The sequence below is a fragment of the Platichthys flesus genome, chromosome 14, assembly GCF_949316205.1.
Source record: "Platichthys flesus chromosome 14, fPlaFle2.1, whole genome shotgun sequence".
NCBI lineage: Eukaryota > Metazoa > Chordata > Actinopteri > Pleuronectiformes > Pleuronectidae > Platichthys > Platichthys flesus.
In genome coordinates, this window is record NC_084958.1 from 13602131 (window position 1) to 13627010 (window position 24880).

A 24880-nucleotide genomic window follows, 5' to 3' on the forward strand; every position below is an offset into this window, starting at 1 on the left:
CTCACCCAGATTCAGATGCTGAAATGATCCTCATGAAGCTTTTAGCGTGTTCCAAACAGAACGACCACAGAGGGGATTCAGTCTGATCTCTTGCCTCAGTATCAGTAGAACACACACGGAGTAGCTGCCACTGTTTGTGAGATCAGTAGAAGGATGATGACTGTGGTTGGCTGCATCAGTGAGCTCAGACCTCCTACCACTACAGAATTAAGTTAAACAACTTCTCTGTGCGTCTATCAAGGCGCTAAAACCCTTGTGTGGGAACCTTGATATGAGCTAAGGCAATGACTTGAGAGTGTCCGGGATTGCAGCAGTGTGCGGGTGTGAGCTTTGAAGGCCGGTCGCCGCAGGAGGATGATCTGAAAGACATTAATCACCCCCTGGTTTGTTGGAGGATACTCCCTGAGCTGAAGCGAGAAGAGCCATGTGGAGGCCACTGCTCGTGCTCCCTCTGATGGTGTTCGCTGTGATGCTGTCGGGCACCTGGGCCAAAAATGTAAGATGCTTCTTGCTTTTTCTTTAACGGAGAATGATGTGATTTCATTCAGCCAGAGGTGTAAACACTCATCTGCAGAGGTACTGATCTCTAGTAGTTTAGTAGTTTTGCTTTCATCTCATATTGTACACACTTTGTGAAGTCAAACTTGTGATGTTTCCACTGCTCGTTATTTCTCTAAAAGTCTTAGGAGAGTTTTAAGCTGAGGATTTTTCAAGAGAAAAGCACTGTGTCACAACTTGAATCTAAAGCCATTAAGTAAGAAACACTTTTCCACTGAGCTTTAATCATTGCACATTCAACACTGTCAAGTTTTTGTTTACATTTAAAGCAGATGGCAGTAATATATCAACTTTTTTACATACTTAATAATGCTGTGGACCTGAAACCCACTTGCCCAGATCCCTCACTAAAATCTATTTAGGGAGAGGAGTGTCATTTTGTAGTTCTCTGTGTATTTTCTGTTGTGTATAAAGTTAGTGCCGTTCATTCTTCACTGCCTCAGCTCTCATATACAACACTAAGGTCTGTTTGTAACTGCAGGGTCTGAGCTTATGTGCAAACATCTTGTACCCCGAAGAGATGGGTTTGTTTACGGTTGGTCTGCACATGCAGTGCAGTGTGTGCAGTGTTTTTCAAGTGGGCCATGTTGGTGGGCTGTCTGAAGGAAGGTCTTGGAGACAGTGGTGGATGTAAGAGAGAAAGCTGGAAATGAGCAGAACAAGCATTAAGCAGAGGAGGAACAGGTGGTTGGTGTTGTGACTGTGCCAATTCTAGTACAAAACTCATAAATAAATTGTTAAAAATATGTGTGCAGTGTGGTAGAAACCAATAATGGCTTAAATGAAAACACTCACGCTGACTGTGGTGTGTTAGCTAGTGGGTCGTCCACTAACCAGAAGGTTGGTGGTTCAATCTCCTGCTCAGCCAATCAGCATGCCATTGTCCTTGGGGAAGATACTCAACCCCAAATGTTGCTGGTTTCTGGAATATGGACAATGGTTTCCATACAGACGATATATATTGAATAATGTTATAATTTATTTTTAGTGTGTGTGCAGAAGAAAATCCAGGTGCCACTGTGAAGGAGTGAAAGGCACCAGGGTGAGTAGAGCAACTGTTCACTGTGTGAAAAATAAATTAAAATGTGAATTACTTTCAGCTTTTGCTGTTTTAGACCTGGTTCTCTTTACATAGCTTTCTAAATAGTTTATATCAGTCTCAGCTACATCTTGTTTGATTGACATGTTTGATTCTACATCCATAATAATTATTTTAGTTTTATTTGAAATTACTTTACTGTAAGATTCAAGCAGAAAAAGAGCAAATGAAACTTATTTAATGTAAAATAATTCAAACACTTTAATGATCTAGAATTGCTATGACTGCATATATTCCAAAATCGTACATCATAAACTAATCAACTAAGGTTTGCAAATAATTCTCAATGCATGAGGAATCATGAATTAAAAGAATGTGTCTGTTTTCACAGAGTTTGCACTCCAACATTTTCATTGTAATTACAGTATATGTAACATACTCAATTTGTTTTTTAAACCTTCTTGAGAAGTACGTTTAATTTGCACTTTGCTATCAGTCTCACTGTCAAAAGTGTCAACCCACTCAAATCTCCAGTCTTCAAAAGAACATACATTTTACTCACTTTATTTTATAAAGACAGGGACTGACACTTGAAAACTACTTGAACCATAATTTATATTTGTAGATTTGTTCATATAATAGAAATAAGCTTATTTTTCCAGAGGGCTCATTGAGTTTATATGTTTTATAAGGGCAGTGGCCTCCATTGATGACATACAGTCATCAATGGGATGTTATTCAACAGCCATTTTATTCACTAACCTTCAAAATTATAGTGACATAAGAGGGTAAAATATTATTTCCACAAACATCAAGGAAACTATATATTCCTCAATAACTCTTCACTAATTAATCACTGAAAAATTCAACTGTGTAAATGTACAATTTAAAATGCTATCTCTATTTTCATTTGTCATCTGTCATCTGTCTGTCCCTTTGTGTATTTGTCTTTCATTACTATACACACACACACACAGGGAGACAAAGGTTTACTAGGAGTTCCAGGTCCCACAGGACTGGAAGGCCGTCAGGGACCAACTGGTCATGCTGGGCCAATGGGAGCAAAGGTAAAATATTAGCCTGGCTCTAATGGCTTCTCTTTTTTTATTTCAAAACACAGGTTATTGTCAGATGTTGTCAGATCTTAACACTGACTCCAATCGTGTTAAGATTGTTACACCTCAGCATGACATCAAATCCTCAAATCAATTATAGGTTATTGTCTTTGACAGGGCAAAAGAGGGTCTGATGGACACGTGGGACCAAAAGGCAATCCGGTAACATAACTGTGTTATCCTTGCTTCTGTTTGTTTGGTGTTGAGTCATGTCTCAGTGGATATATATATTTGACTTCAGCTTGAATGTAGTTGTGTATAATACAAGTTCGTGCATTGCACTGTATTGCATTGACCTGGTATCCATTCTGTTGCACCTGTTTTGCTGTTTAAAAACTGCAATGTCATTACAGGGACCTGACGGCAAAGAAGGATTTTCTGGATCTCATGGTTTACCGGTGAGTTGTCTTATCCTCGTACACGTCTGTGCCACACTCTTCATCATATCATTTACATATTGTGTAAATGTATGTATGTTCCAGCATAGTTAAATAGATGCTTTTTTAAACTTCTGATAATAGATAATTGATCATTCTCTTACAGGGTATCCCGGGTTTACAAGGGCCTCCGGGACCCCTGGGGGCCCCAGGATGCAATGGAACTGATGTAAGAAAAAAATAACATTGTTACTTGTAATAGTTTTAAATTAGGAGACGTTTAATTGAGAAAGATGATTCATGACAGGACAGGGTTTGATTGACTGCAGCTATGGTATTGAGGGCTTGTAATAAGTGATTCGCCAAAGGCAAGCATGTCAGGCTGTGATTGGGTGAGACAACACCGAGCTGCTGAATTTAAGAAATCCTGAACTTTTGTAAAACGAAAAACTTTCCATCACTCTTCTTCTGATCTCAAACAAATGTTTTCATGCCTCAAAGTGTTTGTGACCTTCTTCTAGGGAGAGGATGGACCTCCTGGAATCCATGGGGCCCTCGGTATTGATGGAAAACCAGTAAGAAGCAAACTCAAAACAATTCATTATTACGTATACCAAAATAATGTATTGAGGCTTTCTACAATTCAATCCACTTTACTGTTCAAAACTGGCCTCAGCTTTGTTTTTATTTTACAGGGTCAGCCAGGTCTGCCTGGACCTAAGGTAATGATCATTAAAGCCTTTTTCTATTGATGAAGAGTGAGAATTCCCTTGACACTGGCCGACTTTTAAGAAGTTTATATGTTTTTGTGACCCTGATCTATCTGAGCCTTTGCCGCAGGTGTGGCTCATCTTTATGTATTTGTGAACATGTCCATGTTGTTATCTATCAGGCAAAAGGATGTGTTGGTAAACGTGTCTGAACCAAGGTCAATACATCTCAGTGATCGCGCTTTTAAGGTTTGACAACAACCTCCGAAGACAGGGATCTGCCCCGCTGAGATAAAATGTTTATTACAGTAGCAGTTTATTAAGGGGAGACCTCAATTGACAGTTGAATGCTTTTTTTTTATAGCTGTGCACCAAAGAATATGAAGTGATGGGATATAAATTAATCTTTTGACACTTACACCCCTGTGTGATGTAATTATGATTGAAAGGGGGTGAGACTGTGTAGAATTGGACCCCCCCCCCCCCCCCCCCATCAGCCTCTGGACTCTGGTGGTGGTTATGATGGGATGGAGCGATGCTGAGGCTAAGAACTAAGGCTGTGGATATAAAGTCTGGAGGTCATTGGGGTGGAGGAGGGTTGCAGCAAATCACCGAACTTACATCTGACAGCAAGGGGAGTGAGAACAGATTTAAAGTTTGGCCGCAAGGAGATAATTGGCTGGATGAGAATCTGGTTAATATTACTGAAAATGCTCACTGTCGGCTAATTAGAAAACGCAGGGAGGGAGAATTGTGAATTCGTAAGTCCTTGCGATAATCCTCCTGATTGAAATTACGCTGAGCTCCATTCCATAATTTGAGTTTGAAGGCTTTAACCTCAACACTCCGCCCAGATAAGAGATGACAGATCATGGTGAGTGATGAGCACATATCTTCAACCCTCTGCTGGAGCATGCAGGTGGATGCTGAGGTGGTGCTGACAGGCAAAGGACGAAATGGGAAAACATTAGCAGACCGCTAAATCGGGAGGATGTGTAAGGAGAATGAGGCATGTCACATGCATTGAGCAATGCAGCCGGTTCCCAAACATCGATCCATTAACACACAATTGTGTTTTGACAGCGCAAATTGACCGATATCCTCGATTTGGCTGCCACACCGGGTCCTGGAAAAATAAAGACAGACACGAGTAAGGTTCATTTAAAACTGGATATTTGTTCTGTAAATTGATCCATGACATCACAAACAGTTTTTAGATGATTGGAGTAACATCCTCCCTGGTGTGTGTTTGTGTGGATCTTGACTCTGAGATATTGTTGTGTAAGTGCATTTTTGGCTCATTTAAATTCCTGTTACTGTGTTGTCATGCTTGGGCCATGACGCTTTAAGCCAACTTTGCTCTTTAAGCTTGTTGAAACCCTCCAGAAAGCAAAGCATGTGTAAAACAGGCTAACGTTTGTTTTACCTTGTTCTATAAACACAGCTAAAACCCTCTAAATATCGATTCTCCTCCACTAGTTGCTGAAGTCATGGCGAATGAGAAGTAGGGTTTATGTGGTCGATTCAATGAGGCAGCTCCCAAGACACTGACTGTGGTCATTGTAATTCTGAGCATGTGCATGTCAAGTGCACGGCTACATAAAGATGAGTGATGAAGCCTACAGAGCACAACCGTCAGCTCGATTTTCAGAATGTAACAGCTAAGTATCGTTACATCTTCGATACAGTGTTATCACATATCTGAGATTATCAGGTATTTTAACACTAAATTTAACACTTTTGATTATTGTATCAAATAATAAATAAACATATTTCCATCGCTACACAGGGTGAATCTCGGGGGCCAGCAAATTCAGGACAAGGGCCACCCGGGCCACCTGGGAAGGACGGAGAACAGGTAACTATTCATTTTGCATCGCAGTTTAGATTTGTATAATATTCACCATTTTATCATCAGGGGGCAGTACCGTCCCAGAAAGATGGTTCTTGGTTCAAATCCTGAATCGGCTGGTGTCTTTCTGTGTGGAGTTTGCATGTTCTCCTTGTATTTTCTCCCACAATCCAAGGACTTGCAGATTTGGGCTGGGTTAATTGGAGACACGTTGGCCATAGTAGTGAATGGTTGTATGTAGTCCCGATCTAGGAAGAGCGATCTGTCCAGGGTGTACCCCCTCCCCCCTTCCACCTAATATCAGCTTGGACTGGCCCTGTATGTGACGCTCAAAAGGTGAATGCTATAGATCATGGAAGACTGTCAGATAATCTTGATAACTGGCCAGGTCTGTATTTCAGGGAGCCCCAGGTCCCCGTGGAGAGACTGGACCATCTGGGGACCCTGGACCAAGGGGAAATTTTGTGAGTGAAGTTGCCTTGTTGTTAGAATATATTTGACACTATGGGAAATTATGATGTGAATTTTGATATCGCCGTATGCCTTCTTTGTGAACAGGGCTTTCCTGGCCGTCCAGGGGCTCAGGGATCCAAGGTAATGCTTGTGTGAATATTTCATTAGATATGCTCACACCAACACTATTTGACACCTGTGATCAGTAGAGTGAGCACTGTACTGTATATCCTGGGAAACCACATGAAAACCACAGCTGCAGGGTTATTTTGTTTTGCCCCTGTTATCCAATTATCATAATTGGCAGTGTTCACACAACCTGGGAAAGTGTAAACATTTACTGGCTGTCGCTGCCGTCTGTCCCTACGCTTGTTTATCAGTGGGGCAGGATTTCACACTGTTTTGGGAACATGCACATGGGTTCCAGACTCCCAGCTCTGAGTGAAACTTCTCTCAGACGGTGAAAACATAATTGGGATCAGAGAAGGGACAGGAATATCTATTCTCTTTGGTTGGTGCTGTAGCAACAAGACCTTGAAAAATTAGATTAGAATTAGCAAACTGAGGGAGTGTTTCGAGAGAGATTGAGATGCAAACAAGTTACAAATGTTTTTCCCATCCTTCAGGGTCAAGGGGGCACAGGTGGGATCCGAGGACCTCAAGGACCAAAGGTATTTTTTTTAATCCATTGTTGAGGTAAACTGATAATTATTACAGAGGAGAAGATGTTGACAATTTCTGTTTAATAATCATAACGTTATCTGTATTATGTCTTGAGGATAATTTTAATTTGTTTGATATAGGGGAGACCAGGACCACATGGACAACCGGGGCCACCAGGTCGAATTAGGCAGTTTTTGACTGACCTACAGCAACAGATTGAGGTCAGACCATTGTGACGATTAAAGGTCCAGTGTGTACGATTTAGGTGAAAAGGATCTATTGGCATTAATTCAATATAAACTAACATAACTAAATTGTTGTAATTATTGATTTCTTCTCCCTAAAATGGGCCCTTTATATTAAGATATATGTGTTTACAGTCGTCAAAACTGGACATTTGGGGTTTTTATAACAACTGAAGGCTGACACAGGTTCTCTTTCATATTTGGAAGGGGAGGGTGAGGTTAGGGGTATTCATGCAACCACTAGATGTAACTTAATGATACACACTGAATCTTTAAATGTATTACAATGTGTTGTTTCCTGTATATGAGGACAACTCCAATGCTAAATCGCCACTGTGTTAAGGCAGTCACAGTTGCGATATAAGCTAATATTAATATATCATTTATTCAAAAACATCAATGTTTGGATACATTTATCAGTTTATTGTTGCCAACCTGCTGGCGAGAGTTTTTTTGGGTATTACAAATTTCATAAATGACGGTGCCAGGTAGTTTGAGACACAGAGAGAGCATCTGAGGGAAGGCAACATTTATTCAAAGTACAGTAAGAGGGAAATTATTATAATGCTTCATATCCCAAGTCATTACAATTTCTTATGTAAAAAAAAACAGGAATAGATTGTTTTCTTAATATGGCATGGCAGCAATATTTATAGCCAGTGGCTATTACAATATCTGTCCATTGGACAGACTGTTATTGCAACTACTGACTCATTTATATTTCTTACTCAGGCTCTAAAGGGAGATAGAGGAGATGTGGGAGAAAAAGGCTGTAAGGGTGAACCAGTAAGTTTCTGGTAACAGTTCACATCGATGACACTTGCACCTGGCTTCAAAGCATACACACTTCAAAGTTAATGTTTTTAAACGTTTAACAACAGCCACTGCTCATTCCGCCTTTCTAGTGTTGTGTATTTCCCGCCCTATTTATTTCTGTGCTCATTTCGATCTGTTCTCAGGGAGACGTCGGTTATGGCTTCTACTCCAAAGGATCAAAGGGAGACAAAGGACGGAAGGGTCCAGAAGTAAGATACTAGCTTCAATGTCTTCCCTGTGCATACAAATAAAAGGTAGTGGTGTCCCAGATCAAATGTATTTCACTGTTATATATAAATATCTTTCTCCCTATGTGCAGATATTTGTTTTATGACATCACTTTGCATATATCACTTAGGTGGCAGTTCAAGAATAGGGATGAACAGCAGAGGGCAGTAATGCAACATCAAACCCAATGAGATCTGCTATTGTACAGGAGAAAGAGAAGAAAGAACAAAAGAATAGACCTATGTCATTGATATCTACACATAATGTCATCAGAATTATCTAGCTGGAAAATAGTTTTCATCACTGACCCAATTACAAGGGCCAACACAGAAAAGGACCTGCAACACAGAGTCTTCTCTGGAACATTGGGAAAGCGTTAAGGACAAAATCCTTCCATGAATCCACAGTTACCTGAATACAGCTTATAAATCAAATTGTTGTCATGTTGTCCTTAGCTGTGCTCAATTTGATTAGAGTGCATCTGATATGTATTTTTTAACTCAGTACATTAAAGCCGCCAAAACTTGCCAACTCTGCAATTTCAATAGAAAATAAATTAAATATGCTCAGGGACCACGCTAAGTTATTCTCTTTATAGAAAGTAGAACCTATAGAAACCTTAATGATGTTTTTATATGTACTTACAGGGAGAGCCAGGGAGGGATGGGCATCCTGGTCAAGGACATAAGGTACTGTTTCAACTGTTGTTGAATGTCAAATGTCAACTGTTATTGTGTCTATGTGAGTGTGACTGTGTGTGTGTGTGTGTGTGTGTGTGTTGGTGTGTGTGGGTGTATCAGTGTGTTTATGCCCTCATTATGTGGCCTTTAAATATTTTTTTTTTTTTTTTCAGGGAAACCCTGGCCACAGAGGACAGCCAGGAAATCCAGGGACAGCAGGAGGAACGGTTAGTGATCTGTTAGTGCCAAAAAACAATACATAGTCTTTTGGAAGGTTGCTGTGCTTTGCTTAGTGCTCTGACTATACATTCTAACTTTAGGGTGAAAAGGGAGCTAGAGGTCCTTCTGGTCCACCCGGATATGTGAGTTCATTTTCTTTTTCAACTTAATATTCCTGATTTCTTGGCATCCCTTTTTCTGAGACTTAAAAACAATTTTTAGACTTCATACAACTACACAAAAGTGTGTGAGAAGAAAAAAAGAAAGCCTCCACACAATAGGAGAGAGAGAACAAAGCCAAATAAATAAATAAATCTTGATCCGCTATGAGTCATACCAATTTGTTACCCCCGCAGTAGTGATACAAGATAAAAATGGCATCGCATTTTACTTAACTCAACCTTCTTTGCCCTTAGGGGGCCACCAGACAGGGAAGGTGGGCTTAGAATCTTTTGAGTTAAACAGGATAAGACGGCGAGTTTATCGAGCAAGTAAAGGCAAATGCATTATTAAAATTTCCTCTGAAACCCACAGTGAGAAGATGCAGCTCCACAAATATGTTGTAAGCTTCACTAAGGATTTCAAAATGACCTGTTCTAGAGACGTGGATTTTTATGGCTGGCTCTGATTTACATTTTGGTAGGGTCCAGATTTGGTTAATATTTACTAATGTTGAATACAATGCACAAACTTATATTTAAGTTTTTGAGTCCATGTCTGCAGCAAAGAGATCAGGTATGATTACATGCCGATTTCTGACTGATATAACGTGGCCAAAATTTTTTGTCCATTTGTTCTAAACTAATCTACTGACAGGTTTCATCGTACAGATGGTTCCATAAATCTGGGAGATTATATCCTATCTGCTTCAGGCTTCACAGATGAGCTTGTATGTTTTGGATCATAAGTAAATTCCGATGTGGCATTCTTACTAATAATGTGTAGTTTATATCTCTTAATGTAGTCTCCATATTTTCTGGAAACAGGTTCTCTTGACGTCCTTTGCGATAATCGAATGGAGGGATTGAGTTAAGCAAACTGGGATCTTTTAATAATTTATTGAAACATGGACGGATGAAAGAATGAGGATTATTATTATACATTATTCTTGTGAATTTTTTGTGTGTCCTATACTGTGCGTGACTAGTACTTGTACCGCAATGATTTCACTACATGGTTTTGTTTGCAGATACCTGGGCCTGTGCCTGAGCCACTCAAAGGATATCAGGGAGATCCTGGTCCCCCTGGAACACCTGGGCTTCCTGGTCGTCAGGGTAGATGAACAGCTTTATGATAAAGACACTGACAGATAGTGAGATGAGAAATAGATCGATACAACAAAGGGTTAAGACAGTTTGTGACATGATTGTGCTATAACAAATTCTACAGTTGCTATAACGGTAACGCAGTAATCAGACAATAACACAAGTCCTTATTCTGTTCTCAGGTGTTGTGGGCTTCCCTGGACAAGAAGGACTGCCAGGTGTGAAGAAAATAAGCTGCCTTCCTACCTTCCTATAGTTTTATTTCAAAGATGCAGAATATGGATGTATTGCTTTCTCCCCTGAATATATCTGTCTCAGTCTGTCACTTTTCATCACACAGGCCGTGCATCTGGCTTTTATGTGCCAGGCCCACGCGGTCATAATGGCTTTCCAGGTTCCAAAGGGGACCCTGGGGAGCCTGGGGATATTTATACTGGGCTCCCAGGTCTAGAAGGAGACCCTGGTGATGGAGGTCTTCCTGGGGATCAGGGCCCACCTGGACTTCCAGAAGACAGAAGTATGTATAAATGCCAAAGCTATTCATGCCAGGCTTTTTGTGTCTGGATTTGGATTTCTGAAGTACAAACAAATGCACAATGATGAAAAGAACAACCCTTTTTGATACAATGGTGAGAATAATTTGAAACAGTAAAGCGTTAACTTATTGACTTCATTTTTCGTGTGGCTTATAGCTAACAGGATAACCACAGGTGTCCCAGGAATAAAGGGAATCAGGGGGATACCTGGAGCCCCGGGATATGACGGAACTTTAGGAATAAAAGGTTGTAATAAATTGACGGCTAACATTCATTTGTTTCACATTTCTTCTACACATCTTCAGAACTGCTAAATCTGAGTATTAGTAAGATACAGTTTCTGGAAACTCTTTGATATTTTATAATTTTTTAATATAAGAAGGACTAAAACCTTATTCTATGTATATACTGTATAATAGACGGATACATAAAACTGTGATGAGCAAAATATAATACTGTGTAATGAAAATAGGGCTCACAAAATACATATTAATGTATAAATACATTCTTATGCTTTGTACAGGAGAGAAAGGGGGGTCCTGTAGTCAGTGTACTATTTCCCGACACCCAGGCTTACCAGGTCCCCCGGGCCCACAAGGCATTCCTGGTAAAACCTGGACTGATTGAAAACAGTCCAAATCTTCTTCATTGAATTGCATTTTTATATTATTAGTGGTAACTATGAGGAGTAAAATAAATATAAAACTGAAATAGACACTATTGTTTCTGTTGCTTAGGCTACACTCAAGGACCAGGTGCCAACGGAGATCCAGGCTTCCCAGGACCTAAAGGTGTACCTGGAAGACCAGTAAGATATTATATCTTAACCTAGCTTTTTGTTTTGTTCCTTTTTTTACAAACATGTATTATTCTCTAAAGGGTCCAATTGGTGATTCGGGATTTCAAGGTCCTCCAGGACAAAAGGGAGACTCATATTCTTATCACACCCCAGGGATAAAAGGAGAGATAGGAGGCCTAGGACAGCCTGGCAACCCTGGTGCAAACGGTCTCCCTGGGACTCCTGGATTACCAGGTCGCAAAGGATATCAAGGCCCTCCAGGGGATTCAGTAAGAATGTTTTGCCTAATTTGGGCTTATGCCATTTGGGACCAAAAGTTCTACAAAGTTTACTGTCTCCTCTCTAGTATCCAAGCACTGGTGTGGAGGGAGACAAGGGTTTTCCAGGTCAACCAGGGCCTTTAGGCCATCCAGGACCAGTTGGCTTCCCTGGCCCAGTAGGATATGGGCATGCTGGACATCCAGGAAGTAAGGGAGATATTGGTGTACCGGGCCTCCCAGGACTGCCTGGATTTCCAGGTAAAGAAACACACTGATGAAAAAACAATTTAGCAAATACCAGTAGATGGAGAGAGAAAAAGTGTGAAAGCCATTGCTTGTTATTTCTCCTCTCCTTCATTGATAGGCCAGAAAGGGGAACCTATCCACATTCACACCAAGGGGCTACCTGGACCACCTGGATTTAAAGGTCTGCCTGGTGTTCCTGGGAACCGGGGTAAGCTTAAGGATGATGACGGATGGATGGACGGATACTCTGAACATGATTATACATTAGATGATGAAAGCATATCTCATACTTGCTAATAAACATCAAGGTGATCACGGAGTGCAAGGTATCCCAGGCCTACCAGGTATCCCAGGACAGAAAGGAGAAAGAGGGGATCTGGCATTTCCCGGAAAGCTCGGAATTCCAGGGTCAAAAGGTAATCAATGTGTATTGAAGTCAAGCAAAGGAGGCATGCTTATACTCTATAGATTGGTGTGTTATCAGTGTCACAGTTAGTTTGATATTGCCTTAGGAGACTCGCTATAACATCTGTTTTCATCTGTGTGTGTTGTTCAGGTGAAAAGGGGCAGCCAGGTCTCCCAGGTCTTCCAGGTATGGGCTTGCCTGGTCAACCAGGTTCACAGGGCCCTCCTGGTGTTCCGGGACTGAAGGTCAGGGACACAAACAAGATCTGTGAAATGTAGAAAGCTACATATGGTATAGTGCCTGGTTGGCTAATGTGTGAATAAAAACACATTATTATATGTTTTATTTTATATTTATATAAATTTGTCCAGGACATGCAAGTGTTTATTTTATTGATAATGTAATATAGGTAGATGCCTCTTTGAATTTATCCTGCCATGAGTTTTGTATAAAGTATAGTTAGAGTTCATTAGGGAGATTTCAACGCTAACCACAACCGAATTTAGGGTAGACTACTGGAGATTATCCTGCTGTTTAGGATCCACAGACGGCTTCAGTAAATTTTCAAATCACGATATGTTCCAGCACTAGCATAGCACAGCACTAGGAAAATACCATACTGCAGGCGCACAGATATATCTTATACAAAGTAAATAAATAATGATTTCTATATGTTTCATTATCAGGGTGATAGTGGCTCTGGAAAACGTGGGACCCCAGGTCTGCCAGGGTTTCCGGGAGAACCTGGAGTGCAGGGACCTATAGGAGATCCTGGGAATCCTGGTTTACCTGGAAACCCAGGGCTAAATGGCAACCCTGGTCTTCCAGGAGGAAAAGGTAGTCATACACCAAATGTAAAACTGTAATACATAGGCATTAATGCATGTAATATTTCAACAAACACATATTAATCTGTGTATAACATAACTCTATGCTGCATAAAGGAAGCCAAGGCTCTATAGGCCCTCCCGGACTACCTGGTAGCAAAGAGTCATGTAATGGTTTATCTGGACCAGAGGGACCACCAGGACCAAATGGTTATCCAGGACTCCCAGGTCAGTCTACAGTACATTAAAGACATGTGACTATGAAAGATAAAGTGTCAAAGATAAAAGTTTATTGAATTTCAGCTTTTCCACTATTTACCACCCCCATTTGCTTCTATCCACATCACTCTCTATGTCACCTACACCAGGGCCCAATGGCTTGCCTGGTGAGAAGGGGAATCAAGGTTTAGCAGGGTCTGGTCATCCGGGCCCCCGTGGTCAGCCTGGTTCCCCTGGGTCATCAGTGGCAGGCTCACATGGACTTCCTGGACAAAAAGGGATTATGGGACGAAACGGCCTGACTGGTAAACCAGGTAGGACGTTATTTCTCTGAGTGAAAACTACACTAATTTCATGATCACTAGTTCTTTTCTCAACCATTAGTTATATAAGAAAACATTGAATCAAATTAAAGTGCATATCAAAAAGACGTTTGCAATAATTATGCAGTGCCAATGGAAGAATGTACAGATGCTGAGAAACAGCTTGTCTTTCAATGATGCACTTGGATTTCATCAGGACTGAGAGGAGACCCAGGACCAGAAGGCTTACCGGGATATGGACTGAAGGGATTGCCTGGAATTCTAGGACCACCAGGCCAAATAGGTGACACTTCCATATAACACACAAACACCTTCAGAGACAAGCAAATCACTATGTATCTATTAATTATTTTTGACATTAGAAAGTCTTACATCTGATTTCATCAGAGGTTTTTGCCTCATTCAATAATAGTGATTCATTGTATTTGTTGATGTGACCCACACTTATGATGGAGTTAATTAACATGACTGTTAACCACACAGGTTCCCCTGGCCCTGATGGACCCAAAGGTTCCCAGGGTCCACCAGGCATGGATGGAGAACCTGGTCCCAGAGGTCCTCCAGGCACTGGATCACCAACATCAATACAAATCATTGGACCCCCAGGAGACCCTGGCTTTATTGGTAAACTAATCATATCAAACTCTTGTAACTCAGTAAATAGGATTAGAAAAATGTGTAAAAGACAGTTTGTTGCTATGGTTCTAATAAACTTTAAAATTTGGTAGGACAGGGCCCACTATCTCCAGATCCTCTGCGACCTTTCATTTCGTTTTCAGCTTCCAAATGAGTAAAAGAAAAATCTAAACAGACTATTACATGCAGCTGTTCATCTTTCAGAGAAATATAGAGTCTTGTTTGTTTAATACTGTCTCAATAAAGAATTCAACAGACCTCTCCACAGCAGTGATAGTCATCTTGATTAATAGCGAATAAATCGGTCGAAATGTGAGAGGAAGCTAGATCTTTGTGCAGTAGCGGAAGATTATGAGCTCTCTGATTGATCTGGATTTACGGTCATCTATTACCAGAGTGCATGTGAAGTCACTAATACAGTCTGACTCTTATACAAAATAGCACTGTATGGAATACATACACTGAAATATTGCAATATTCTAACTCTAACTGTACTTTTTAAGGTCCCCCTGGTCCAACTGGTACCCATGGAGACACTGGAAGTACTGGACCAAAAGGGCAAAGAGGGACAGAAGGAGGACCAGGGGGTCCTGGACCAAGAGGTTTGCAATTAGAGTAAAATTTCTAACAATATACTTCATTTTGAGTGTGTGTTCCTTCCTGAATTTATAATATTGTGAGGACCATTTCAAACATAGATCCTACAGAGTGAGGACATTTTTAGAAAGTGAGGATATTTTGACCTGTCCTCACTTTTTGAAAGGGCTGATTGAGGGTTTAGAACTTTGTTTTAGGGTTAGAATTAGGTTTAGGTTAGGGTTAGGCATTTAGTTTGGATGGTTGGGGGTTGAGGGTAAGGGGCTAATGAATGTATTATGACACAGTGTGTGTGTGTGTGTGTGTGTGTGTGTGTGTGTGTGTGTGTGTGTGTGTGTGGGTGTGTGTGTGTCTGTGTTGTCTGTAGGTCGGTAAAATACATTTTATAAAGTTGTATCACATTAACTTTTGTAATCAATAAGATAACAAACAGGAATAACCAATCATGGATTTTCATATGGTACAAATGATGTCATGGTGATGTCATAAGGGTAAGCATGTCTTTTGCATTATTTGCAGCTGTATTTGTAATGTGTATTATTTATCCAGGTCCTCCAGGTGCTCCAGGTATTGATGGAGCAGCGTGCTCCGAAGGAAGTCAAGGACCTGCTGGAGTCCTGGGAGACCCAGGATTTAGGGGACCCCCAGGTAAAACCTAAACTGTGGTTTAAGGGCATTAACTATTTTTGTTCCTGTTCACCTCACTACTAATACATCTAAATAGTTATTTGCAGCCAATTCTTGGTTTTCACTTTTGTAAATAATTCTCCTGATCAATACAGTTATAATACAGGTATTGTTTAAATGGGAATATTTAGGCTCAAAATTAGAAAAAACCTTAGAATATAAATCAATACATTAGTAAGTAAGTAAGTAAAATTTATTCATAGAGCACATTTAAATACAGCATAACTGACCAAAGTGCTGTACAATGACAATAAAAGGCAAATAATACAATATAACAATACAAATTGACCATAAGTACTAAAAACCAATACAAAGTGCAATAACATTCAATAACATTCAATAACAGGAGGCGAACAGTTAGGGGGAAAGGAAGGCCAGGGAGTAAAAGTGGGTTTTTAGCCTAGATTTGAAGGCAGAAATGGAGGGGGCGGATCTAATGTTCTGAGGGAGCTGGTCCCACAGACGTGGAGCGGCGACAGCAAAGGCCCTGTCACCTTTCTGCTTGAGCCGTGAGCGTGGCACGTGCAGAAAACCTTTGCTAGAGGATCTGAGGGACCTTTGGACTGACTGGGGCTGTACAAGGTCAGTGATGTAGGCTGGGGCCAGCCCATTGAGTGCCTTAAAAACAAATAATAAAACTTTAAACTGTATCCTAAAAAGAATGGGGAGCCAGTGCAAGGAGGCCAGAATGGGGGTGATGTGCTCACGCCTCTTGGTGCCAGTTAAAAGACGTGCAGCTGCATTTTGAACCAGCTGTAGACGTCTGAGTGAGGATTGGGGGAGGCCGAGGTAGAGGGAATTGCAATAGTCCAGCCGTGATGTAATAAAGGCATGAATTACTATCTCCAGGTCTTTATGAGATAGGAAGGTTTTGAGGCGGGAAATCACTCTAAGTTGGTAGAAACTTGTTTTGACCACATTACTAATCTGTTTGTCAAAACAGAGTTCAGAGTCGAGGATGACACCCAGGTTTCTGGCGTAGGGTGTGACAAATGGAGTGAGGTAACCTAAATTATTTAGAGTAGTGCATCTTGCCTTGGGGGGGCCAAAAATGATGACTTCTGTCTTGTCACCATTTAACTGGAGGAAGTTGTTGGCCATCCAGTTTCTGATATCTTCAAGACAGACCAGGAGAGATGGGATGGAGTCCCTAGATTTTAATGGCAGGTACAGCTGTGAATCATCTGCATAGAGGTGAAAAGAGATGTTATGCTTTCTTATAATGTCACCCAGTGGGAGCATATACAGTATGCTCCCACAATAGGGTTAGTTAAACCAAACAAACCCTATTGTTACCCTTACAGGTCTGACAGGCACAAAAGGAGTTCAAGGTATCACTGGAGGGCCGGGTCTAGTCGGCAAAACAGGTCCAACTGGATACAAAGGGATTTATGGAGAAACAAGTTACTCTGGATATGGACTCCCTGGACCAGCCGGACAAAAGGTGACTGATCCCAAAAATATTTTCGCATGAATCGGTAGAGCACAATCCAATCTTGTAGAATATGAATATAAATATGGATGCATCCAATGTATGTGTTGATTGTAAATAATGACTATGAATTTTCTCTTTTTTCTTATTTCTGTCCTCAGGGTGAACCAGGATCAATCAATAGTGAAGTAATGAAAGGTCAGAAAGGAGAACCTGGCATCAGTGGACCAGTAGGTATACCAGGAAGTTCAGGAGCCAGAGGAAACCCAGGACCTGTTGGAAAAAATGGTAACTACCTCTTATTATGAGAACTAGGCATATTTCATTTACTCACACTTTATTTACCTCTACATCCAACGTCTGTCTCTACTGCCCATTCCAGGTTTACCAGGGTATCAAGGAGCTAAAGGTTCAGATGGGCCTTCAGGACTTAAAGGACACCCAGGACCTCATGGTTTACCAGGCAAAGTCCTTTAAATTAACCATTTTCTACTGTATAACAATACCATTAAAAAGTCACTAAATTAATCTACGACATACTTTCAAGATGAAAACTAATCTGTAGGCAGAAAATACTGTAATAGGTACTGAACTTTTAACCATTGAGTTTTATTTATACTTTATCTTAATTTAAACCTCAACAAGACCTTTTCATGTCTCCTGCCTCAGGAGAGCGAGGACTGTGGGGTGTTGCTGGTTCTACAGGTCCGAAAGGCAACCAGGGCAGGGATGGGATCCCTGGACCAACAGGAAAAAAAGGGGAGCGTAAGAGAAATCTTCCATGAACATCTTGCATGGCGCGATGAACTCGTGCAAATCATGCATATTACAAACCTATAAATGTGTTATTTTCTTACTGTTACTGAACAGTTGTCTGTGTACTGGACAACAAGTCATTGAGGTAATTGAGGTAGCCAAAGCTCACCTTCGATATTTTCTCTGCAGCCATAAATGAAGGAACTCCCGGAAGACGTGGTGACACAGGTCTACCAGGTGAGGTAATAGACAACACTTGTGCAAGTTTGCTTCATTATGGTGCTGCATTTTAATTTTCACACATTTGGAAAGTTGACTGAAGATTCTGTTTTTGGACTCCAAGGGCGTCGGCCTTGCTTTCTAACCTGCTGTGAAGCTGGTGAAAGCTTTAGCAACCTACTCATTTATAGCTCATGTCATAATTGTATCATGCCCAAATTTGTAATATTAACACTATAAAATTAAATTGATCATAAGGACATAGACAATGACATAGTTCCAGAGTTCAAAATCTTACCTTAAAATCTAACTAAGAATCTTAATCCTCTTAACTATTGCGTTGTTTGGCTGTGGACATTAGAAGATTCTTCTTTATGTATTTTAGGTCCCCCAGGAAATCCTGGTCCTCCCGGCTTGTCTGTGACAGCGAGTCCTGGACCGGCAGGAGACAGAGGACTTCCAGGCGCACGTGGGGTTAAGGGTCCTCGGGGGCCATCGTGTAGAAAAGTGGCATGTTTACCCGGATTAAAAGGAGACCGTGGCCATCCTGGATTTCCTGGCAGACGAGGTGAGGATTTCCTGCTGCAGGACTAAAGAACCTGATATATCTTAAAGTGGCAAAATGTTTGTGTTTGAGGTGTTGAGAGTGGCAGTGCACTGGTAGGGTTGGTACTGCCGCCTCATAGCTAGTAAGTTCTGGGTTCAAACATGATGTCTGACTAGAGTCTAACGGTGTGCAGGCCCCATCTGCTTGGGTTATCTCCTGGTAATCCAGAGACATAAATCTTAGGTGAATTGGAGAGACTAAATTGCCAATAAGCTTACAAAGTCAGCTGGGATTGGCTCCAGTCCATGCGGAACCCTCAAGGGATAAGCAGTAAAATGGATGGATGGATTCTCGGCGAACACTCTCTCTCCTTGCTGCTGTATACGTAGGCTGTCCTGGTTTACCTGGCCCTCCAGGTCCCACTGTAGCAGGGTTAAAAGGAGACAGAGGGAACATGGGTCCTTCAGGTCTCCCTGGTTATTGTGGTCAACAAGGAGATCAAGGGCTTCAAGGACCAACTGTAAGTGATCCTAACATTTATTTTTGATGATTACTCAAAAATGTCTGATAAAATATGCTGGACAAAAGATTCAAGTAATATGTCATATATGTAGTTTTAATTTCTTCCAGGTGATTGTCCCTGATTAATTCCAAGCATCACCTGCAGTTACATCACGTCTTATACTGATGCCTTTAATCCTGAATATAAAAAAAATCTCTCTGCAATACTTGAAGTCTAACCTTTGACCTTTGTACCCAGGGTGCAAGAGGACTACCAGGAGGCCCAGGGCCAATAGGTGACTCAGGTTCTCCTGGATTCCAAGGCCCTCGAGGTAATCTATCATTTCATCTTTATTGCACAGATTAGATGGCCTCTATGAATTCCTCCACCAACAAATGCAGATGTGTCACCACAGAAGATTGATATTCGGCGATTGATTTATTTCCCTACAACTGAGATGGGACCCAAATGGGACCAGAAGTAAATTAATATTCATGAGGATAAATTTCAAATATTTTCTGGCATACACTATGAGAAAGAATATATGAAGTAAGGTTTGAGGCAAGCTACTAGAAATCGAATTATAACATTTGTATTTTAGGTGGGACGGGAGACCCTGGATACATCCCAGGCCCGCCAGGACCACCGGGACACAAAGGATTACCTGGACAACCTGGTGCGTCAGAAGTCTGTTTGACTGTTCTTCCCGATAAGCAGGGATAACAATGTGCCCCGATAATATCTTCTAGATTTGGTCCTTCTGACATTCTCGGTACAGTTGATGGACATTTCAGAAAACCACCATTCTTGATTATTTCTCACCTATCGCTACAGGCCCTAATGGCGAACCAGCGTTTGGCAAAGTAATATATGAACCAGGGCCTCCTGGCTTACCTGGTCCCTCTGGAAATCATGGATCCCCAGGAAGCACGGGAGTGTCAGGACCACCTGGCCATCAAGGTTCGTAAATTTAATCCCAGTTCAATCTTTGCCTTTTTTTTCCAGTAGTTTGTCATATTGTTTGATATAATAATGTGTAGTGTGATGTACAGTTTTTTCAAATAATGTTACTTCAATGAAGTTTCCCTTTGTGATACTATGTGACACTGGATATATTTTCCCCAGGCCAGCCAGGAATCAAAGGGGTGCGTGGTTCCAGCCCACTCGGCCTGCCGGGTTTTCCTGGCCGCAAAGGAGACACAGGAAGAGCCGGGTTTCCAGGTATGATTAAGGCTGAAAGATGGATACCAGTGGAACAAGAACCTGCTCTTGTGCCTTTCTATATATGATGCCTTTCTACATCAAGGGGCACATGACTGGTTGCTTGCATTATATACATGTAAAACTGGGTGGGAGTCCAGTGAGAACAGTGACAGTAACAAAGACAGTGAACCATTCAACTTCATTGTCCATTTTGTTCTGTACTCTGCAGGTCCAGAAGGTAGAACCGGAGACCCAGGTCTCAAGGGTCCTTCGGGGTTGCCCGGTCGAGGTTTTTCATGTCACACTGACAGTTTCCTGATAGCGAGACACAGTCAAAGCATCCATGCCCCTGACTGCCCTCATGGCTCCATCTTAATCTACTCTGGATACTCCCTCCTCTTCATCAATGGAAATGAGAAAGCTCATGGTCAGGACCTCGGTAAGAAACCTTCATACATAGAAGCTTCTTTTTGTTTTAGACATTTGAGGACAACTGTCTTCCCCTTGAAACTTTCTCTCAGGCACAATGGGAAGCTGCCTCCCTCGGTTCTCCACCATGCCCTTCCTGTTCTGTGACACAGAGAGTAACTGTCGCTACGCCTCTCGAAATGACTACTCGTACTGGTTGTCCACTGACGCTCCCATGCCCATCAACATGGTTGCCATCGCAGGGGATAAACTGGCCTCCTACATCAGCAGGTGGAGCAGTGCATTCACAAAAATGTCCTGTATAGTTGAAATAGGAATTTGTTTAATTCAATTTGATTTTCGTTAACTGAAGTTGTTTATGGAGCATGATTCTATTAACGTTTGTGTTTGCATGCCTGGTTTAGGTGCTCAGTGTGTGAAACCACCTCCAATGTTATAGCCGTCCACAGCCAGACAACTCGGATACCTCAATGTCCACAGGGATGGGAGTCCCTGTGGACTGGATACTCATTTGTCATGGTAAAGAGACCAGTGCTTGTTGCCTCTGAATTAGGAGATCACCTTAACAGACATTTCCCAAATAATTAGTCCTCTCTGGACCTTTTATCCATTCTAGCAAACAGGCGTTGGTGCAGATGGCTCCTCCCAGCCTCTGGTTTCTCCTGGCTCATGTCTGGAAAGTTTCCGCCAAGTGCCCTTCATTGAATGTCATGGCAAGGGAACATGTAACTACTACCCCGACTCCTACAGCTACTGGTTGGCCTCCCTTGACCCCAACAACATGTTCAGGTAAACTGTTTACTTCTGTTTTTACGTAGTGGTTCAGTCTGAATTTTCAGGATGGGGAATGCCACATGGAAACAATTGCTTAGCCAAACAATTCTCTTAAGCGTTTGTCCTAATCCACCCTGCCATGAATCAAATTCTGGAGGGAAAACTGAATGTTACAGATATTTGCTCTTATAACATACATTTTCCCACATTAATCTGTTTAGTTCCATAAAATCTTACAAAATAAATCTATCTTCTTGATTTCAATGGCATTGTTAACACTTTTAACATTTTACTTTAAATCTATCATCTAAACAGCTGTGATCCACAACTCTATGACACATATCTGGATTTTTCTGAATCAGGGAACATTAATAGGCAACAATTTACACAGAGGGGCCAGCACACTAAGTCATTTCTTGTTTACAGTTAGCTCTATAGCTACAGGTTGCCACATGTATTGTTGGTAAGTGAACTTCTTTATTAAAAGAAAAATAACTACTGACTAGACATGCCTACTTGAGGGCCAGTGCCCCCCTGTCCCCACCCCTGGATCTGCCCCTGCCATCTGTAACACTGTGTTTGTGTTTTTTTCTCCCCTCCAGTAAACCTGTTCCTCGGACCGTCAAGGGACCCGCTCTGGAAAGCGTTGTCAGCCGTTGTCAAGTCTGTAGGAAACCAGTACAGGCTCGTCCAGGCGACAGACGTGGGGACAGCTTTTAACAATGACTGATTTTCAATGTCATCTAAAATATGATAAATGGGAGAGGGTACTTGTTAGTTGTGTAAGTGCCTATCCTTTTCCAATAAATAGAAAAACATTCCTCAACCAAATAGCCAATCATCTTTGATGGCAGTTATATAAGCTCTGAAAATAGTGAATATTAAATTGAATGAAACATTTAGTGATCCATGATATTTTATGGATGCTGTAGTATGCCACTGGAGAGTAATTAATTAATTTTTAGCATGAATAACAACTTATTATGGCAGTAGAAAAAGCACTCGTAGCAACAGCAGCACTGTATCCTATTCAGTTTTTACATTTTATCTTTTTCTGGATTGTAAATGATTAATTTTTTACTTTGAGTGTTTAACTTTAAATGCTTCATCCAACATAATTTTTCTTACATGTTATTAGTATTAATATTGTTAAAAAACTCACTGACATATTGAAAACAAGCCATCTGTTACAGTGTGTACCTTAACTGATAAAATGTCATGTAGCACCATGTGATAACAAAAGATCTTTTTGATTAAAAAACAAACAAAAGCCTTCCACTCCTGTCCACTCAGTGATGTCAGTGACATGTTTGCTGCTTCGCTCTAAGTGACCTGAGAAGCGGCTGCAGTCCAGTCAATGACGTTGGAGGTAATAGGTCACAGCAAATGTCACCAATATTTCTCAACCATCTGGAGAGAAAGTGGGGAGTAAATGTGATCTGCTCTCGCTTTGAAATTGTTTCCAAATGCAAACATTGAGTCATTTGTTCCCTCACTCTAAAAGACATTCCTATGAATGTTAAATGGTGCATGGAGACAAACAAATGTGCAACTCATACTCATGTTACTAGATGAACAAGTGGAGAAAAATGTATTAAGATTAAATACAAATGAGAAATAATGCAATTTTTTGTTATATAGTGTTTTGGCCAATGATTCCTAATTGTTATAAAATTATCAAAAACGTAATGAATATGTTATCCATCCATTTCCATCCACAAAGAAATAAAGAAAACTATGAATCTTGTGATTTCCCTCAGCATATTATTCCTCCACATTTTCCATTCAGAGAACTATCACTGGAGCGATAAACCTCAGAGGGACAGTCATTCACGCTCGCTCGTCCATATCTGCCACCGTGATCAATACATCCCAATGGAGCTTGATGCAATTAAGCACAATAATGTCCACAAACACAAACTATTTCTTTTCGGCTCGCAGATAATCCCCAGATATCGACTGCTCGCGGTCATAAATAACACACTGCCTCGTGTGCTTATGTAACAGCTGACGATAGCTGAATTAAAAACCTACGATGAATGTCACAACAATAAATAAAAGTATCACACTGATTAAATCAAAATTAGATATTTTTGGCTCAGCATCTCAAAACATCTGGGAGTCCAGGTATTGTAGGTATGAGAAGCAGCCACTCCTTGAATGCCACCTTGAATTAGATAAGTCTTACATGGCCCGGTGCAGACAGTTGTCAGCATGAATGGAAACACTCTTGCTGTCAAGCGCTCTCTGTATCCTTAACAGGATTATTCTGCTCCCGACACTGCACTTACTAATTGTTTAGGCAGCTATATAAGGCTTCTACACCTCTCTAATTAGGTTAGAATGGCGATTTGTTGAGAGGTTGATGCGCTTTAAGGTCGTCTCCTGTTTTAGAAGGACGCGTCCTTCTAGGTTTATATCCACATACGTGCTAGAAAGATATTTCTACTGATTCTGTTACAGATTAGTTTCACACATTGGAGGATGGACTCCAACTTGGAATAGTATCAAACAGTAAATAAAAAAGAAAAAGTGGATTACAAAGTATTAAATGTATTTTGGCTCCATTAAATGCACATTTGTTTTCCCCAGGTCAGATCTCAATCCTGAACAACAAGGGATTTCTTGTGACTTTGGAAGTTATAATGCAGGTTTATGAAGTAATATACAAACTATATATTAAGTGATGTATACTGTGAAAATGATCTGGAAACAACTGGTAGAGTAAAGATTTAATTTGTTCATTTCATATAATCATTAATCTGTCTTAACCTGCTCCTTCACATAGAGGCTTTACATAATTAACCCTGATCGCCATAAAGATACCGGGGATTTATTTGTGAATTTTGTGTTTATTAAACGTAATAGTCTTTGCTGCCTTTGGCTTCTGCATCTGACCATGACACCGCTTATCACTTGGTGGTGTTGATGAGAAACATAGGGAAGGAGAAGGAGGGATGCAGCATACATGCTTTTGTTTTCCCATTTTCCGTCAAATTTAACTCAAAATGTGCACTTCTATAGACTCAATTAGGCTTTTCATTCATCTGAATTAAAAACACTGTACCATAATAAACCCGGCATTTGCCTAACAAACATAAAAAAAGAAGAGGATTTTCCAGTCCATGTAATGTGGCTGTCCGTTTACAGCATGTACCATAACAAACTCATTAAAACGCCTCTCGATTCGGATGCAGTAGAACTGTAAAGTTAAACAGAGCAGAAATCTCATTAAAGAGATGCAGAGATGCAAAGAGACCAA

The 24880-nt window shown here is 40.9% G+C and overlaps 1 protein-coding gene across 1 annotated transcript; it reads left to right on the forward strand.

Moving 5' to 3' along the window:
- Positions 1-424: 424 nt before the first annotated feature.
- On the forward strand, positions 425-23343 carry LOC133968364 (collagen alpha-5(IV) chain-like). Its single transcript, XM_062404360.1, has 50 exons — positions 425-496; positions 2830-2874; positions 3066-3110; positions 3256-3318; positions 3611-3664; positions 3785-3811; positions 5589-5657; positions 6053-6115; positions 6210-6245; positions 6731-6775; positions 6908-6988; positions 7745-7798; positions 7972-8037; positions 8704-8745; positions 8910-8963; positions 9057-9098; positions 10145-10229; positions 10403-10438; positions 10561-10737; positions 10913-11002; positions 11280-11363; positions 11494-11564; positions 11636-11824; positions 11902-12073; positions 12180-12269; positions 12370-12477; positions 12618-12712; positions 13154-13304; positions 13412-13522; positions 13663-13827; positions 14033-14119; positions 14320-14460; positions 14976-15074; positions 15619-15717; positions 17061-17200; positions 17350-17476; positions 17571-17656; positions 17863-17953; positions 18134-18181; positions 18549-18731; positions 19100-19230; positions 19471-19543; positions 19814-19888; positions 20047-20172; positions 20338-20433; positions 20645-20854; positions 20937-21114; positions 21249-21363; positions 21461-21633; positions 22221-23343. The coding sequence occupies exons 1-50, from the start codon at positions 425-427 to the stop codon at positions 22336-22338; spliced, it is 4878 nt and encodes a 1625-aa protein (XP_062260344.1). The 3' UTR covers positions 22339-23343.
- Positions 23344-24880: the final 1537 nt, after the last annotated feature.

Bases quoted from the DNA above. Each gene is read 5' to 3' on its own strand.
- LOC133968364 (XM_062404360.1), top strand. From the start codon at position 425: ATGTGGAGGCCACTGCTCGTGCTCCCTCTGATGGTGTTCGCTGTGATG. The intron at 8,746-8,909 runs GTACTGTTTCAA...TTTTTTTTTCAG, and splicing joins ATCCTGGTCAAGGACATAAG to GGAAACCCTGGCCACAGAGG. The intron at 11,364-11,493 runs GTAAAACCTGGA...TCTGTTGCTTAG, and splicing joins GGGCCCACAAGGCATTCCTG to GCTACACTCAAGGACCAGGT.